This window comes from Rhipicephalus microplus, chromosome 2 (assembly GCF_043290135.1).
Source record: "Rhipicephalus microplus isolate Deutch F79 chromosome 2, USDA_Rmic, whole genome shotgun sequence".
NCBI lineage: Eukaryota > Metazoa > Arthropoda > Arachnida > Ixodida > Ixodidae > Rhipicephalus > Rhipicephalus microplus.
The window spans coordinates 268,748,455-268,760,615 of record NC_134701.1 but is presented as its reverse complement, the minus strand read 5'-3'; the positions used below and the strand labels follow the sequence as shown (position 1 = coordinate 268,760,615).

At 42.3% G+C, this 12,161-nt stretch overlaps 1 protein-coding gene across 1 annotated transcript in view; it reads right to left on the bottom strand.

Annotated features, from left to right (window-relative positions):
* The window catches only part of LOC119169235 (uncharacterized), a 34,172-nt gene that overhangs the window by 21,725 nt on the left and 286 nt on the right, over positions 1-12,161 (bottom strand). The window contains exons 2-5 of the mRNA XM_075884763.1: positions 4,242-4,305; positions 2,723-2,808; positions 1,289-1,381; positions 179-238 (exon numbers count right to left, since the gene is read on the bottom strand). Coding sequence (XP_075740878.1) covers positions 179-238; positions 1,289-1,381; positions 2,723-2,808; positions 4,242-4,305 — 303 coding nt within the window. The remainder of the gene's footprint in view (positions 1-178; positions 239-1,288; positions 1,382-2,722; positions 2,809-4,241; positions 4,306-12,161) is intronic.

Genomic DNA, 12,161 nt, shown 5'->3' with positions numbered 1-12,161 from the left:
TGTTAATTATGCCTGTTTTTATTGTGGGGGCTAAATTCAATATTGAGTTGCAACCAGTTTAACCGTATTGCGATTTGTTATAGAATGCTTAAACTATGAAGTTTTTAGCTTAATTCACAGTCTCTGATGTATCACACTACGCACACACGTCAAAACTGAACATTTGGTGACGACTTACGTTGATGGAACATAATGTGTAGTCCGCAATGTACATGACGATCACAAAAGCGTTGACTTTCTGTAAAAAAAAATTTAATCATTGAAATTTGCGAACAAATGTACTGTGAAAGACCACGTGGGCACATTGTATCACCATTGCGAACATGCTTATATTAGTGCAAACGAAATCTAAAACAACTTTGTAGTTAAACATAAAGTACGTTGATGTAAAGAAAAAGCGAAGCTTCGTAGTGACCTCAAAGTGATTTGCAAGAGTTAGTAAGCGTTAAATTTAAGTTTCGCCGCGCATCGGACTGTGCACGTGAGAAGCACTGCGTGCGTTAATAGTGCGTGTCTAGCGTGGAACTGTCGAACCCAACACACATACGGATGTAACGGATGCCGTACCATCAGCTCACTAACGTCATCCGCACTTCGATTGACATGCTTCTTTACCAATATCCCAGTACAAGTTTTCTGATGAGATTCGTTGCACATGCATATATATTTTTTTCGCAAATATACACACCAACATAATCAGGAAAAAGAAAACACACAAGGCTTGTGTTCGTCGCTTAAGCTTTAGCATAAACAGCATCGATTTGGGTCATGTAGTTGGCAACTTTGCTGCGTCGTTTTAAATACTCTGCGAAGGAAGTTGTGCACCTTCTATCGCTATTTCCTTCTTCGGAATCTGCTTTTACGTATATCTAGATTTTTCATTTTGCGGGCGGTTATCTCTGTGGAAGTACCGCGTGCGGAAGAAACGAGGAAAACAAGACGGCGCCAAGTAAAAGTCTTCATTTCAACTCATAAAACACTGTTATCTTTTAATCTTGTTGGGCCAAGCATCACAGCTGTTTTGCTTCAAAAAACAAGTGGAAATGTGCGGATTCATGTACACAACAGCTTTACCGAAAGGAATAACACTACTTAACCATGACTTTTACATGTTCACGTTGTCATCGTAAGTTGTTCTTTTTTTTTCGTACTGTAGTGTCTCATCTTAGAAATAGACGCAGGAATTCGCTACCTCCAATTCAATGCATCGTCAGCGCGTAATGATTTGATCCCGCTGTACCGGAAGGCTGCTACGAAGCAAACTACACAAAATCCAACACGTACTTACGAGGTCTCTGATGAAATACAGCGACAGTGCGACGTCCAACATGGTTGTGATGGGCACGATTGTTAACCAAGGAATTAGCAGAAGCCGGTTTCCCTGCAACAATGATCGAAATATTGTGGCACTTATGTCCGGGACGTTGGAAGGGCAAGAACAGTTATGTCTCGATAATACAATAATAGTTATTATAGGCGTTTTACGCCTCAAGGCCACGATAGGATTATGAAGGGCGCCGAAGGGAGAGCTCCCGAAATTTCGACCATATGGAATTCTTCAACGTGCACCTAAATATCTCTTCACGCGCCACTGTCACTTGGCTTTGATTGAAATAGGGCCACCGCCGCCACCGGTATTTGGTCCAGTGATCTTCAGTTCTATAGTCGAGCCCCATAACCACTATAGACCATCGTGGCTGCTCAACTATATACAGTTGTTAGTACGCCGAATGTAAATCAGGTACATCATAAAGCGATGTTGAAGCGACAGTAAATAACAAAAAGCCAGAGAGAATAAAGGGAGAGGAAAGGCAGGGAGGTTAACCGAACTTTGGCTCGGTTGGCAAAAAGCTATGCTGTGTACTGTTGTAAGTACCACTTTAAGCTATCTTTCGTTGCTATGCTATGCGATTCACTATTCTTACGTGCAATAGCACTGTATCGAGTTATACGTTGTAATATGCTCTTTACTATTGCGTAACAACTTCATTACTGTCTGCCTGGGTTGCCAGAGCTTTGTTCTATAAATTTCCGGCTTTTCTAAGGCTTACCATTTTTCACTTCGTGTATGTGGCGGTGAAAATACATTTTTGATTGATTGGTTGATTAGTTGATTGATTTATTGGTTGATTGTTCTGTTGATTGATGGCACTTCGGCTAAATATTAAGTAGGTGTGCTCGTAGTCAAGAATCATAGCATCTGCTTTAACTCAGGCTGGGTTATACTGTTCCCTGTAAAATATAATGAGGCGTTATTCGAAACTTATATCCTGCTTACAGTTATTCCTTTACTATTATACATCATTATATCATTAGTATGCTGTATTTTTATTACAGCTCGACAGCTGCCCTGAGAGACCCGGTACATACTTCGCGCATTCTTTCATTAACCCTTTCAAAAACTTAAAGGGGTAATTCTTTAGGCAATTTATAAAGACTTTGTCAACACGAGGAGTTTCTGGACCCTATGTTTCTACAAGCGGACTTGTCTTCAGAGTTGCAGACTTAAAGAACACAAGTCCGCACGCTGAAATGTTGACTCTAGCGATACCTTATCTTCACGGATGTTTCATAGCTTTCAGAGGAGGAATGATGAGGACAGCAGACAAAGCGCTGTTTAATTCAAGTTGCAAACTGATTCACTGAAGAAGTTCACTCAGTGAACTAGTGTGAACTATTGAACTTAACACACGAAATTGCGACCGTATGCTGCATAACTTACAAAAACCAACGCCAGGAGAAGCACCACTGAAACAACAATGCAGAGCCCGGAAAAACTCAGGAGCACAAGGATCAGTGAGAAGCCCACTGGAAAGGAAAAGAAACAACAAATATTTAGGATTACTCACGGCACTCAGTAAAAAGAAAATTAATTCTGGCTTGCGCAAAAGTTTTACGATAGCTTTTCACGTAAACAAGAATTAGTGAAAGAAGGAAACGCAGAGAGGTTGAACAGTGTATACACCGGCTGGCTACTTTGAGCTGTTTATTGCCTCTAAGATTGAATGCGCTGCAAGGAGAGAAAGAAAGAGAATAAGTTGAGAGAAAGAAATGGAGGTCAACCAGAATTGTACCATCCAGCTGCACATCATCTGGTTGTGCGCTGTCTTCCTGATCCACCCAGGTTTGAGCAAGCGTCGATGTCATGTGATGACGTTATCATGCGACGTCCGGTTATTGACGTCATGAGGACGTCACACATTTCGGTGCGTCATGATGACGTTGTGTGTCGACGTCATAACGTGACGATTATTTGCATCACTCGTGTTGACGAAGAGGGAGGCAGATGGTACATTTTTGGTTCGACGAGGCTTCAGGGATTTTCACCCAAACAAATAATGCGCATAAGCACCATGCCAGGCGGGCTATGTTTTGCAGCCTGTCGCAAAGCCTGCCAGAATTTTAACCCATTCCAGGGATGTGTTGAAGGAACAGCCAGGCGTCACAGAATGCTAATTGCGTAATGAATGGGTGGTTGAAGGTACAACCTCCCTTACAATAGCACTACGCATAATTCTCCATCTTTGTCAGCCACAGCATAAAAGACGCACGAAATTTCTTGCAAGTGTGTTGCAGGTATCACACTTGTGCGAAGAATGATGATTAGGATGAAAAACTTTTTTCTCCCTAAAGTGGGAACCGGCCCAGAGGTCAATTACGCTGCTTAGATTAGGTCACGCAGGTCGGTTAGTTGGTTACATAGAGATTCTCACAAAACTTTTGTGAGAAACTATATGATTGCTTCCTCAAATTCTTGGCACATCTAACTTCGTGGGATAGGCCATGAATAGGGCGTTGCCGTGCTTATTAACCTAATGCACTTCCTTAGGGAAATGGTTGAAAATGAATTCATGGGTCATTACAGGTCACAGATTAAATTGTAAAAGTTTAAGAATGGCGTAGTGAATGCCTGCCTTCTGCACAAAAATTAGAATGATTTATGGCATAGTGGGTACCCTGTAAGGGTGCGTGTAGCCGGTACCGCACTCCTCGGCACTTTTGGCTTTCTTTTTATTAACTTATTTCAGATTTTTGTTTTTTCAATTCTCATCATTGACTACATTTTTTTCCTTCAACTATTTCCTTCTGTTTTCGCAGCTGGACAACTAGCACGCTTTGCACCATATATTAAGCCTTGCCTTGTGTATGCTGCAATTCCAACTCCATTTTTCGGCAATACGAATGAAAAAAGTATGTTCTCTCTTTGTTGCCAAACTAGAAAAAAAAAAGCTGTTTCTCACCAGGCGAGTGGAACATGGAACTGACGTGGGATCCTCCTGTAGCGACCAGTATGGTGTAGAATATCTGCAATGGTCAACGTACATGTTATAGAACCACCATTACCACTAAACATGCTTAAAACCCCATAAAAATTGGTGAAATCTGGGTCTCCCCTATTATCTTTTCAGTAGGCTCTCTTCAATTTTCACTAGTGGAAAAATAACACGAAGAGAACGAAAATTTGTTTGGTGAAAAAACATGTGCACGAATAAATACGTAACTTAGGCCCCAATCTCTAACGAAAGGCGGAACAGTAGGAATTTGCAGTAGCGTAAGTGTAACGCAAAAATATCCGTGTACGCTATATTGTTTCAACGCTCTAAGAAATCCCTCCGTTCACGTTTGTCTTTGTAGACCAAGCATTTTCTTGCAGGCTGATGTGATATTGAAAGTTATAGAACGAATAGCACGACGAAGTCGAGTGGCGTCCTCCCGTCATCTGCTTTGTTCAAGCGTTGGTTGAAGCCCACATTAGCTGCACCAACAAACCGAGTCGAATACTGTTATTTGCTTCAAATAACTCTAACTGCCGCAATGAATAAATTCGTTAACCTAACTGGTGTAGCTATAGTTGTAGCATACAAAAAAGGCAGTTCTCCTCAAAGTGAATATGAATATAGTTAGGGTAACACTAGAAAAGGGGTGGTGCCCAAAAACTCCTTTCTCTTATGCATGATAGTATGTATGGTTGTATGCGTGCGTCTGTATACAAAGAAAGTAAATTTTTTGGGGGGTGTTTGAGCTCTCCCAACGTACTCTCTGTCCACCTCTATTCACTACACTCCTAACAACTGCAACACCATCAAGATAATAATAATAATAATAATAATAATAATAATAATAATAATAATAATAATAATAGGACAAAAAATGGCTTCCTCTAGCGGCGCTATAGCCCCGCCGCGGTGGTCTAGTGGCTAAGGTACTCGGCTGCTGACCCGCAGGTCACGGGATCAAACCCCGGCTGCGGCGGCTGCATTTCCGATGGAGGCAGAAATGTTGTAGGCCCGTGTGCTGCGATTTGGGCGCACGTTAAAGAACACCGGTGGTCGAAATCTCCGGAGCCCCCCCCCCCCCCCCTACGGCGTCTCTCATAATCATATGGTGGTTTTGGGATATTAAACCCCACATATCAATTAATAGAGCGGTGCTAGAAGAGTTTGGCATAGGGTGCCACATCAATCCTACTCATTCGACAACTTAACAATGGTGGGATATAGATTTAACCTTGACAATGCCAATCAGTGTTTTTCAACCGGAAAGTTATCGGTAAATGTAAAGTTGCCATGGGGATCAGCAGTTTTTGTGTTGTGGGGTGCAAAGCCGTGTTGCATCGCGGCGGATAGGAATAGCAAGCTTAAAGGATTGATTTATATGTGGGGTTTCACGTCCCAAAACCACGCAATGATTATGAGAGACGCCGTAGTGGAAGGCTCCGGAAATTTGAACCACCTGGGGTTCTTTAATGTGCACCCAAATCTGATCACACGGGCCTACAACATTTCCGCCTCCATCGAAAATGCAGCCGCCGCAGCCGGGATTCGATCCCGCGACCTGCGGGTAAGCAGCCGAGTACCTTAGCCACTAGGCCACCGCGGCGGGGCAAGCTCAAAGGAATGCGTCGCTCGGCTAGTTGGTTCGTAATCTTAAAACTTGGATGCGCGAAATCGACAAAGACAGTAAGGAACAAAGAAACGACCTGTGCCAAGTTTCTGTGTTCCTTCCTGTCCTCGTCAATTTTGCTCTTCCAAGTTTCAGGAATAGGAAGCGGTCGTGTCGTTTGAGGAGGGGGGGGGGGGGGGGGTTGCTGTTGCTAGAAGTGGGCAACTGCCCCTTTTCAACCTACTTTCAACGTCCAAGGAAGTTGCCTATACCAAATGATGTAAATAAGCACATTTACCGTTCTCTTGTACAATAAAAAGGATTTAGTACGCAACTGCAGCCCCACTTTGCAAATAAAAGTGCCATGGACAAGCAGAGAAGGAAAGATAGAGAAGAAAAGGTTCGCCAAACAGCACTATTTCGGTAAAATTTCAAGAGTGGTTATTTTAAAAGCAATGAAAGTTTGATAGCTGACTTCAAATAAATGTATTTAAAGAACGAGCCGTATTCAGTGGTATCAAAGTACGCGTCACCCATGATTTCTGCTCAAAATTTTCAAAAGAAATTTTCTCGTAAGCTAATATTTTATTGAGATTCCTCATATAATCACCACCAGTCTTCTTGCCTAATCTACTGCAGGCAGTATAAAAATTAGCTATCTGCACCAGTGGACTCGTTTGTTTAATCATGTTAACACTTGTTTATTTGAGTTAACCCTGCGTGAACAGTGAAACCACCCATGTGCTTCAAGTGAAATGGAACTAGAAATAAAAAAGAAGAGAAAGGAAGAGAATCATACAAAATAATGTACAAACGGGACACACTTGAAGTCTATTCAGGGGAGTGTGCGAGGAAAATGGTATGTCTCACTATGGAGTGTTGACGTGCGAAGCTCCTTGTCTAGTGAAATGCCTGAACGCGAGGTGCCTTATGCGCTTGATGAGTCCCACAAAGCTCGAAGCGTAACCTAGAAAGCAGTTACAAAGTGCACTTTGGTCACCTGTTGGTGTCAACATGTCTCTCGGTGGCAGTGGTCAGAGGGTTCACTGGTGTAAAAGGAAGATTACTGAGGTAAACGTCAACCTCCTCCCCCCTTTTTTATGTTTTTTATGGCGCAAAAGTTTTCAATATCTTCAGAATGATTTGAGACCTTTTTTTGATGCAAAGTAGTCTAAAATTACTCGAAGTAGCTAGTTTAAGTCCTCTATTAGAGGCAAAGCCGCCTCAATGTACTCAAAGCAGTTTGAGTCCTCTACCACGCGACAGCGCAGTCTCAAAGTACGAGAGACCTCTCGTTTGAGAGACAGTAGGCCTATATTATTTAAAACAGTTTGAGACATCTATTAGGCCGCAAAACGGTCTCAAAATACTCAAGAAATATTGGTACCTCTAGAGTAAGATACGCTGTTCGTAAATTGTACAAAGTAGTTAAAGTTGTCTATTATGAGACAAAATAGTCTCAAAGTACTCAAAATAGGTTTAGACATCTATGATGAGTCAAAGAAGTCTAAACTTACTCAAAATAGTTGAGACCTGCATAATCAGACAAAGTAGTCTTTAGCTAGTCAAAGTAGTTTGAAACCTCTAATAAGAGGCGAAGTAATCTCAAAGTAGTTCGAGACCTCCAATTTGAGAGGAAGTAGTCCCACATTATACAAAGTAGTTTGAATGATTGATATGTGGGGTTTAACGTCCCAAAACCACCATATGATTATGAGAGACGCCGTAGTGGAGAGCTCCGGAAATTTCAACCACTTGGGGTTCTTTAACGTGCACCCAAATCTGAGCACACGGGCCTACAACATTTCAGCCTCCATCGGAAATGCAGCCGCCGCAGCCGGGATTTGATCCCGCGACCTGCGGGTCAGCAGCCGAGTACCTTAGCCACTAGACCATCGCGGCGGGGCACACAAAGTAGTTTAAGATGTCTATTATGAGACATCATTGTCTCAGATTACTGAAAGTAGGCTTAGACATATGTTATGAGGCAAAGCAGTCTCAAGTTGCTCAAAGTATTCTGACAACTTTTATGAGACGAAGTAGTCTTAAAATATAGAAAGTAGTTTCAGACGAGTACAAATATAATTATTTCATTTCTAATTGATTAAAGTCCAGGGATTCCTGTGCATTTATCTCAAACAATGGCCTACTGAGGAAATTTTTTTTACTGCTACTCTATTGTTTTGACCTGCGTGATAATAGCATAACTTTTATGGCGCTTCGCGGTTCACCAGACTTCGAGCTCTCGTTTGTTTTTGCTGAGTCGAAGTATGCCACGAAAAAAATTATTATTTAGATTTTTTGGGGCGGTGATGTTACGTACTGGAGACCATTGTACAGAAAACAAGCACGGGCCTCCTGAAAAACGCAGCTTTTCATTTTCTTTTTTTTAGTTTCTTGGCAGAGCCCCCCAAATCAATCTTTTCTGAATAGCCTCAACTTGCGCCAGAAGATTGGTTATGACAGACGCTATACCTGGCAACAACTTTTTTGTACAGCGCCGTGGAAACAACAGAACCTGCTTCCACGACAAAAAAAGAGTACTTAGTTTAGTGATAATGTTTTCATTTACATTGCGAAAACAAATACTGCTTTAGATTTTATCAGTAAGATTAAAAAAAGTTGTCCTAAGGAGAAGGAAATCATTACATTTAAAGCATAGACATTTATTGCTATAGGGAATAACACTGCTGGGGAAATCGTAGGGAACAAGTTTAGCTCTGGAGAGGAGAAAGAGAGGTCAGTTGGAAAAGCGGCTCAATTCTTTCACCGGAAAAAGTCTACACATGTCTCAATTGTGTCTCTTATCTCCAGCTTATTTCTAAAGTTTTTATGCGTGGAAGAAAGTTTATTCCATCACAACATGCTACGAACGTCTAGGTGCAGGGACAAGCATTGTATAAATAGAAGAGTAAGATGTACTGAAGACAGTAAATTACATATGCACGAAACATTCCCTCAAAATACAAACGCGCAAGCATGCAAAATGTTCCAAGGAGGTATTTCACTATCTACATGCAACATCTTTGACCAACCAAATATGCGCGACCTTGAACTTGAAACGGAGTTTGCAAATCCACGCAGAGCGGTCTTCGGTCGCGTGACAGCTATATATGCAAAACACTGTTTACGAAAAGCGCACTGAGGCAGTAGCACGGTGGATAAGTTTATAGATTATTCGCCAGCATAAAAGACATCTTGATTGGTGGGACGGAATGTTTTGTTTACGGCATATATATAGCAGGAAAGTCGACCGCGTAAACGAGGATTTTTTGTCCCAGATTTGATGAACCTTATGCTTTCTCTGGTCTATATAATTATCCTTCAAATTAATTTGATTGTGCCTGTGTTAGCATAAAGCCTCTTGTTTTACTTTCATTCCAAGCACTTCATTTTTAGCACAGATAGCATTATTTCTTGAGAGCCTCTGCAATCACCCGAGTTTCCGGGCCGTACAAGGATGGTAACAACATATATAAACCGAATTAAATATCCATGCCCGGATTTTGGCGGTCACCTTAGTCCAGATTATTTTGGGCTTCAACTAACTATTAGGCTAGCTCTGTTCTGTATTTCGTTCTAGCCTGCTTGCTGCGCAGAAGTTCACGTATGCATTACCCTGGTTACTCAATTTCTATTAGTTCTGTAGTAAAAAAGGAAAGTGGTGACACAAAATAAAAAAATAACAAGCAAGGTGTCACAAAACGAGCGCTCAAAAAGGGCGCGCCGCCAAATTCTCGCGACGAAGCGCCCGGGAGATGCCTCGAGGTCAACGATAAAAAAAGAAAACAAGCATCCAAAGATTCCCCGGGCGCGCGTCCCTCTCCCCTCGGAAGCGCAGGTTCGCCGACGAACCTCCTCGCATCGGCGGCCGAGCAAGCCCTAGAATGTTCTCGATGGAAAGGGGCGTGGTGATGCAGGGTTGCGTCATCTTTCGCGGACGGCCCTCGTACCGTCTCGCCCTTTCCCCAGCCTTCGCTGCGTATCGCGCCGACGAAATGATGAGAACTTTCTGGAATCTCGCACGGAAGGTATTTAATCGAGCATCCGAGATGGGAGATCATGAGAAGAAGGAAGTTAGCGCCAGTGTGCGTGGGGTTATTCCGCCGCGTCTGTCAGTGAAGGTTTTGTCCTTAGTGACAAAGCAGGAGAAGAAGAAAGTATGCGCCAGAGTGCGTAGGGTGTTCCGCCTTGTGGGCGAAGCCTTTTGTCTTCCGTGACAAAGGAGGAGAAGAAGAGGATTTCCACCTGATGGGTGAAGACTCGAGCTACAGGCAAGAGTGTTTGCCTACCGCTTTCGAGCGAAGACGCGTGGCAACAGCTGCGTGTGTGAAACCGACGTGTTTCCGGCGAAGAAGTTTGGAGCCTGGAGAGCGGCCAATTGAAGACGCGAGGTTTCCTGGAAGAGAAACTTCGGGGGCAGCGGAACGACAACAACGCTGGACTTTGAGTGAGTGATTCTCGGAAGAGTATCATCCAGACTTTGTTCCAAGAACTTTGGACTGAATAAGTTTTCTAACTCTTTAGTCTTTAAGTGTCTTGGTTGTTCGATGGATGCGACTGCATTGTAGTGCATATTGTTGTCTGTGTCCGTTGTTTCGAGTGTGGCTGATTGTACTGCGTAGTACGTTGTTTGATTGGTGACATATTGTATTCAACTATTGTCGAGTGTGCATACTTGTGTATCGTTTTGATCTGCCATAATTGAGAATATAATTTTGTTTTGTTTATCAACTCTCGGCTCTGACTTGTTCTTTGGGCCACAGCCGGCGTCCGCTGGCGCGCCAAATAGGACCACTTCTAAATTGTCTATGCTTTCGTGGTGCGGTTCGGGGGGCCGATACTTCGGCCCTTGGAATTAGCCCGGCGATCGCCTCCCGAATTAACGGGACCAGTGACACAAGGAAACATACAAATGACACGCTGAAACATGTTATATTAAAATCGTAATGTACATTTTGCTTGCAGGAGTTCAAATTGCAATAAAATGTCCACGCACCCCTTCCTATTTCCGTCAACAGTATACGGACTAACACAAAATTTTGCATATATCAACGCATAGCTGTTCACCTCAAGTGCTCATCTGCCCAACAGCTTTCTCTTGTCCTCGGGATTTGGGCTCGTAAGCTTAATCAGTTATTGAGGTACAGAAGAGCGGATAAATAGTGTTTTTTTTATTAAAAGTAACACGCAAGTTAATAAAAATACAGAAGGTCGGCACAGACGCCGTGCACCGTTTGAAGGAAAAGCTTAATAGGAGAACAACTGATACACCAGCTTTCACAAAATAAACACAATTTCCGTCAATAGATAGAGAAGATGAAGCCTGACCGTAAAAACTGCGCGTGTTCATTTGTATTGCTGCAATTTTTCTTACTTCGACTGAAGATTTAGGTGTATTTTTGAGGCACTGAAAACAAGATTACATTATGAGTAGTAAAGACGTTGTGCTCTAAAATTCATTGATTTAACATGCCCAAATAGCAGGGTTCCCGTTAGTAGGTACTCTTTTTCTAGAGAAAAAAAGATTCAGGTTGCCTGCATAGCTACTTTCTGTGCACTTTGTACTTATAACTTGCCGCATTTAGCTGAAAATATCCCTATTATTTGTGGTGAAATTAACAAGGAAGCCAAATACTACTCAATGGTTTTAAAATAAATAATTAATTTCAATTACTAGTGGCTTGAACAGCAAGCAATGGAGATAAATATGGTGTATTTATTTTAATGCCTGTGTCTAATATAAATTATAATATTTACTGCTAAATAATGAAAGCTGTAGTCATAATTCACTCCTGTTGGAACGGACCACAAATTAGGTGAGGAATGAGGTGGATTGGCTACTTCAGCTGCATTTAGCGTAGTATTTGGATGGTTTTTCAAATCTACTCAGTAGCAACCCTGCCAGTAACAAAACTCACGTCCCAGTACCGGTGCGTGCGTTGTAAGAAAGGCAGACAACTTGATCAACCGAGTGGTAGGGTATCTAAGGAGAGCGATGTTTGTGAAGGTGATATGGAAATAAATCGTTTTAACTAGCAGTCATCTAGTGATCATATGGCAATGTTGTTCATCAATTTTAGGCGCAAAACATAATCTGTAAACTGCACGCACCTTACAAGTGGACAGTGGCGAGCTACAGTAAGAAGAACAGGCCACGACGACACGCGATTGCATCACATGTCACTGTTGTCAGAAGAAGCCTCTCGAGGAAAAAAGAAAGAGAGCGCCACTCGATGTGCCACAATGAACGTATCCCCAGTCATATTTACCAGGTA